General features: G+C 47.6%; 1 protein-coding gene across 1 annotated transcript; it reads left to right on the forward strand.

Annotated features, from left to right (window-relative positions):
- The first annotated feature begins 225 nt into the window (after positions 1–225).
- On the forward strand, positions 226–6,192 carry LOC119141421 (tektin-3-like). The gene is given in 6 exon segments (XM_037373754.1): positions 226–264; positions 729–1,191; positions 1,194–1,312; positions 1,850–1,933; positions 3,923–3,990; positions 4,233–6,192. Coding segments are annotated over 6 exon segments (1,146 nt in total). The 3' UTR covers positions 4,606–6,192.
- The last annotated feature ends 879 nt before the right edge of the window (positions 6,193–7,071 follow it).

Genomic DNA, 7,071 nt, shown 5'->3' on the forward strand with positions numbered 1-7,071 from the left:
GGTTTACGAGCTGTTCTGAAAAGACATTGTGGGGTATCTCGTTTCCAAGCACATTAATTTTACATCAGGTGAGCCAAAGACATTTTTCTTCTTTTGCAAGTCAAGATGTGGCTGTTCTTTTTAGGTTGACATAGGTGGGGATTTTTCGAATTGGGATATAGTCCTGCAAAGCTCAGCTCACCTGCAGACTCCTCACTCAAGCATTTAATGCAAGTGAAGATAGAAATGATGAGGATGAAGTCGCTTGCCCACAAATCATGCTGGGTAGGTAGCAGCTGTGTGCCCAGAGCTATTTGGGCTGATAATGGAACTTTTAAAGAGGAAATTTCATCTGAAGTACTTTAAGATCAGCAAGTATGCTAGCCAAAAGAAACAAATGGACAGCAGAGAATTATCAACTCAAGTTTGACTGGACTGGCAGATATAAGGAAAAGGAAGGCATAATATCTGTTGTTCTCCTTAGCAGCCATATTTGTTTCTCTCTGCGTTTCAAGACCTGATGCTAGATACTAACCACAAAGTCAAAATCTTCTCTATACAAATGCTTGGGCTGCTGTCAGAAGGGATTTGTTTTCAAGAGGTTTAGGCCTGGACAGGTATTGTGTGGGTGCTGTGTGCATCACTGCTTGTATTATAAGTTGCATGTGTTGCTGTAAGATGTAACACAACTGCAGCAGCTCAGTGACATTGTCTCCTATCTCCTCTGTGCAGGACACATACCTGAATAGCAGCGCTCAGGAATAGAGCTGGTTGGCTCTCCCTTGACAGCAATGTACACTCATCAAAGATCAAGCCCTACCAGGTTCCTACCTGCCATCAGCACCATGGCTTCAAGGTGTAAGAACTGTTTTCCTTACAATCCCTTGCCTCAGAGCTTCAGCCTCCTCTGGATGTCCCACACCTACTATCAAGCAGCTGCCATCAACCCAGCTTTGGCTCCCTTTTCCAAAAGCTCCCAGGGGTTAGCTCCCAGCAAAGTGCTGCTTTTGATTTCTGACAGAGCAGCCCTCTTCACCCGGTACACCCCCGATGACTGGTACAGCTCCAACCTGACCAACAACAAAGATTTGGAGACTTCCTGGCACAGTGCAGAGCATCTGAGAGTTGAAACCTCCCACATGATTCAGAATAAATATCGGCAAACAAAGAAAACCCAAGCAAAAAGCACCAGAAACCTGGGAGAACGTGTCAATGATTTTGGAAGTCAGAACTGTGCCATGAGCTGGATGAAATGACTGGGGAGAGCAACACACTCACAGACATGAAGAACCAACTGGAGAGAGCCCTGGCTGTGCTGGAGGCCCCTCTCCAGGTAGCACCCTGTCCGGTGGGCTGCAGGCTGTAGCCTCCTGCTGAGACATCTGCAGCCTTTCAAACATCTAATGAAGTTCCATTACAGCTCCGTGACAATTATAAAGTTTTTGTTAAGAGACCATGAGTTAAGTTAGCAGTAAGCAAATCCCTTGCCATCTGCTGCATCCCCTGTCAGCACATGCTAAGCACATCAGAACAGTATTTGCTTAACCAAGTATTTTTATAAGTGGTATATCCAAAATCCTGGTTTGGGAGACAAAAGCCCATGTCTTACTGTGAGGCTCTGGCAAGGTCAGCATCCAGCCTGACACAGGTCCCTGCATTCAGCTGTGGTGGCACCACAGACACGTGTGCTCCTTCATGTGGATTTAATGCTGATGTTGCAGCTCAGCTGCTCCTTGTCAGCTAAACCTGGGTCCTGTGCTGTCACCTCTGTGCCCACCTGTAATTTCTTTTCTTACATTACTGGACATGGGGAGCATCCCTGTAGGGAACACTGCCCCAGTAGCCAGCAGTGATGACAAGTTCCCAACAGGTCACTTGGGAGTGCTTGCATCACCGGGAGAAGAGGATGGGCATCAACCTAGTCCATGATAACATGGAGAAACAGCTCTTCACAGTAGGTTTGGCAACACATATCATGTGTTACCTAAACCTCCACAGACGGATTTTGCAGCCCTGTTCCCTCACTGATTCCTTAGTGCTGGTGAGGTGCTGAACTCTTCCAGCCCAGAAAACCTGCTGGACCAGGGGATGGCGTTCCCCACACAGCAGCATGCCCACATGGTGTGGGTAAGACTTGCCCTTATAGAGGAAGGAATAGCTGAAAACCAGCTGTGTGTTTGTGTAGCATATCAGGGTCCTCTGTCCCTCTTCAAGGAGTTTGTGAGACATTGTCCTGCCTTTCAGAGTCCTGCCAGAACAGGTTCTATATGTATCTATGTCACAGGCACGTATCTGTATCACATACATTTATCTCTATCTATGTATTGCACACGTATGCACATACAGATATGGAGAAAGCAGCGCATGCCCGACAGCTTGTCTGGTTTTCCCCACTCTATGCGTTGGTCTAATAAAAGATATTACATCTACCCCCAGCTTTGCTTTGCTCAGAGCAGTGTGGCCACAGTAGGACCGCAGCTATGTGTGCTTAGAATCACAGAATCGTTCAGGTTGGAAAAGACCTTTAAGATCATCAAGTCCAACCATTAACCCAGCGTTGCTAAGCCCACCACTAAACCACGTCCCTAAACGCCACATCTACACGTCTTCTAAGTACCTCCAGGGATGGTGACTCAACCACTTCTCTGGGCAGTCTGCTCCAATGCTTGACAGCTCTTTCCATGAAGAAATTTTTCCTTATATCCAATCTGAACCTCCCCTGCCACAACTTCAGCCCGTTTCCTCTTGTCCTGTTGCTTGTTACTTGGGAGAAGAGACCAACCCCCAGCTGCCTACAGCCCCTGTCAGGTAGTCAAAGAGAATGAGAAGGTGCCCCCCGAGCCTCCTTTTCTCCAGGCTTAACACCCCCAGTTCCCTCAGCCACATGTCACAGGACTTGTTCTCTAGACCCTTCGGCAGTGTATTTTATAGAAATCATAAAAATGTGCACTCCTGCCTGTCTTTATATAGTCTGCTTTAAATTATGAAGAAGAAGTGAACATGATGAGAGTTGGCACAAGATATGGGATCCTAATGCACGGTACAGCAAAATACAATCACTGCAAGGGCATCATGAAACTGGGAAGAAAATTAAAGCCCCTAGGGCTGTGAAGCCACTGCTCCATTAGGGTTTTTTTCTTCTGAGTCAGGCCATAAAATAATTAAAAGATTGAATTTAAAAGTAATGAGATTTTAGGAAAATAATCAGACCTCATATCACCATAATGGCATTTTGGATTTTAAGTGTTTGGGACACATTTAGGCTGTGCTTTTCAGCTGGCACGTGCAGACAGGATGGCTTAAAAATTACTAGTTTCGGAGCACTAAGCACCTCCCTCCAGTAGCTGCAGCTTCACAAATTCAATAGATGTGTGCTGCAGTCAAGTGAGCTGAGAGCAACACATGCCTTCCTCCTGTGGAGCTGAATGTTTCTTAGAAATGACTGGGGATTTTCACCAAAGTCAAGTCCATCTCCTCTTGTCCAGTATGGGTGGGATTTCTCATGGGGAAGAAAACATTTTGGGAGTAAAAAGGGAAGGTGGTAGTTGGAGATGGGGATATGTAGCACCGCTGGTCCAGGGAACAACTACACCTCTTCATATCAGGTAAGGATCTGTCCCTGTCTCCCTGTAGTGGAACTAAGCAGCACTTGACATTGATGTTAAGCTGAAAAACCACTTGGCCACCCACCCCGAAAGTGAATCAGAGGCCACAGCCACAGCACCTTCTTATCCCCTCCCAGTCACTGCAGGCAGGCTCAGCTACACAAGCGGGTGTGCTGGGGTTGGGGGGCACTTTCTCCACTCCCTGCCTGTCTCCTTTGGCAAGACAGACAGGCAGGTGCGTTCTTGCTGTGTGCAAGGTTGGAGAGACCCAAGGGGATGAGTGTGACCAGGAGGACTGAGCACAGACACTGGTGGGATCGTGCTTTGCCTTTCCCCAGGAAGTGGACGTCATTGGGTCCAGCCAGGAGAGGATGCAGTGGTGCCTGGATAGGGTGGCAGCCCAGCTCATGTAAGGAGGAGCTCCTTCTCTCATGCTGCAGGGCTGATGTGTGTTGGCAGCTGTAACGGGAACCCCCAGCTGACCCCCTACCTCTACCTGCATGCTGCAGGTGTAAAACCTGTGTAGGGTCCCTGAGAAGTGGGCAGTGATGCTCCTGGGAGCACTTGGCTGCCCATGGGGAAGTGGAATGGGGAGGAAAAAGTTCCCCCCCCCGTACATCCCCACCCCTGGCTGTTGTTTGTGTGTTGAGGGTCCAACAGAGCAGCCCAGCATGAGCTGGAGAGCAGCCTGGCCCACAGGCAGATGGCCCACTGCATCGTCAAGTGCCATCACCCAAGGAACACCTCTGATGGCATTGGCTACGGCCAAGGGGTGGAGCAGGTTGAATGCATGCCAGGCAGCATGCAAGTGCCGAGCTGTCCCTGGGATGCATGGTGCATCTCCCTGGCAAGGAGCTGGTTTTCCCCAGCTCACTGTAGAGGCATATGTCTCTGCACGGCACATCCATCCCACCTGGAGACACTCACCTTGGAGTGGCCATTTCTCACCATAAAGAAAGAACAACCCCCTGCTATCAGCTGGATACTGAATGTCCAGCAGGTGCAAGCAGCTCCCACCTAATGAAACATTCTATCTGGGTTCAGAGATCAGCCTGAAAACAAATTCAGTCCAGCACCTCTGCACAGCTCATTAAGTTAATGCCCATTTCGAAAGATGTGTCAGTGCTTGGCTGAGTGCTCTTCATTGACGTAAAGTTGTCAGGGGGGGTTCACCCCTGTGTAGAGATGACCTGGCAGGGAGCTGAAATGACATAGAAGATAAACAAATAGAGAGCATGGTTCTGGGATAGAGTTCAGCTGCTTTTGGGTGCCAGGAATTCGGCTTTGGCTCTGCAGTAAATGAGCGGTGACCTAAACCAGCACTCGCAGAGGTATGCCCTAAGTGGCAAAGGGCTGTGGGAATAAATCTGCTGCTCACACAGGTGCATGCAGTTGATGGAGGGGTGTAGATTGTTTCAATTTTTCTAATGTTTTAATAATTATTCACAGTAGAACTCAGACATATTTAGACAGGCAGATGAATTGCAAATGATTGGTGCTATAATTCAGAGACAGGTAAAGTGTTCCAAGAATCAGTGTGTTTTAAATGACTTACGTGGTATTTAAGTCTCTTGTTGACCTTGTTCTGGACTGCTGCACAGGCATGAACTTCAGCTTGAACGCACAGCCAGGGAATCAAGCGTTATCTAATGCTCACTCAGTTTAGTACGAAACTGAGGTAAATTATAAGCAAAACCAATTGACTACAATCTGCGCGCTGTTGTGAAGCTGGGAATCACTTGGCATTTAAGTGCCTCAAATGTAAACATGAGGTCTGATTGAAACACCTGGGTTTTGGGGACAATGGTTTGTTTGTCTGAGCTTTCACAAGTATCACTGTTGTCTTCATGACCATGTTATCATTTGGTAAGTATTAATGAACAAAGGGTATCCAGAGGTTTCACTTTCATGCATCTTCTGGCAGTTCAGAAATGCTGTCTGCCCTGTGGAAAGTCTCTGCTGGGGGGCATGCCACGGGGGTCACAGGCTTGCTTCTCCTCGAAGGACATGCTTTCAGCCTCAGTGCTTTGTGCTTGCTGCATGATTATCCTTGCGTTTCCTGCATTGCTCTGCCAAGCAGAGGGAGTGCAGACCATTGATGGACCCTGGCTTGCAGCGGTGGGTCTTATGGAAAGCTTTCCTGAAAAGTGCTTGACACAGCAGTGATTAACTGAGCAGAGATGGGCTTGCAGCACCTTATATAGATTTTACTTCAAAAACAGGTTCATCAAGTGGCAACTTGAATTATTACTTAATTGCTTTGATTATGAGCAACATAACAGCTGTAACAGAATTACAGCCTTTTCAAGGAAGTGAGCCATCTTGGAGAACAGGAAGAACATCAAGTACAGCTGCTACACTGTCAGAAAGGAAGTAGCATGCATGCAAAAATACTGCTGGATGGTCAGCAAGCCACCAGAGCTCAAAGAAGCTCTCTCAGGGGTCTCTAAAGCATGGATACAGTCACACAACATTGTGCTCAGCCACCTCCTTGGGCCATAACGAGCAGTTTTAGGGGGTGTCCCTAGCTGTGACTAGCAGAGGTGGACTGGTCAAACAAGAAAATCTCACATGTGACATTAAAATAAAATGGTCTGTAGAAGAATCACCCTCATTCCAAATGTCTTTGTAGGGCAAGACCTTTCTCTTCCTTTTGGCCTCCATTCAACAGCTTTCTGTGTTGCAGCAGGTCTTTACAGTCCTTAGGAATTGGTAGAAAATTCACCCCTTGTCTCCCAGAGTGAAGGTCTGGCTCTGCACAATCCCTCCTTCCCTTCTTTAGCTGTGTCATCATTTGAGTTGGCTGCAGATTGCAGGCTGTTCCCCAGCTGTGCAATGCTCTTGCTTTCATGGAAGGTGCCAATTCCTCAGTCCATGGCACAATAAAAAGGGCATTTCCCTCCTGCTCCCAAGTCCTTTTGAGGACCAGTGAATATCAGCTACAGATGCTAACCTGCCAGTCTGGGCATGATGAGAAGCATCCTAGAGCCAGTATCCTGTCCCCTGGGTTACCTGTAGCCAAACCTCATGGCAGGTCTCTGGGACCCCACCAGCTGTTGTGTGCCCCACTCCATCCCCTGGGTGGCAGATACAACCACCCTGTGTACATTAGGGGTGGGAGCAAAACTTCCATTCCAGTTCTCGGTGGTCCACCATTGACAAAAAAAAGAATATCAACTACTGCGCCATTCTCTTCCCTCAGGATCTTCTGGTATGTGTGGTTAAGGCAAAAGTCTATCAGCATCCCTGTGGGAAGGATGATCCCACAAATTTTCATAGAATCATAAAATTGTTTAGATTGGAAAAGACCCTTAAGGTCATCAGATCCAACTGTTTATGCAGCACCACCAAGTTCACCATTAAGCCATGTCCCTAAGTGCCACATCTACATGTCTTTTAAATCCTTCTGGCAATGGTAACTCAACCACTTCCCTGGGCAGCCTGTTCCAATGTTTAACAGCCCTTTCGGGGAAGCATGTTTTCCTAA

Source organism: Falco rusticolus, chromosome Z, assembly GCF_015220075.1.
Source record: "Falco rusticolus isolate bFalRus1 chromosome Z, bFalRus1.pri, whole genome shotgun sequence".
Classification (NCBI taxonomy): Eukaryota; Metazoa; Chordata; class Aves; order Falconiformes; family Falconidae; genus Falco; species Falco rusticolus.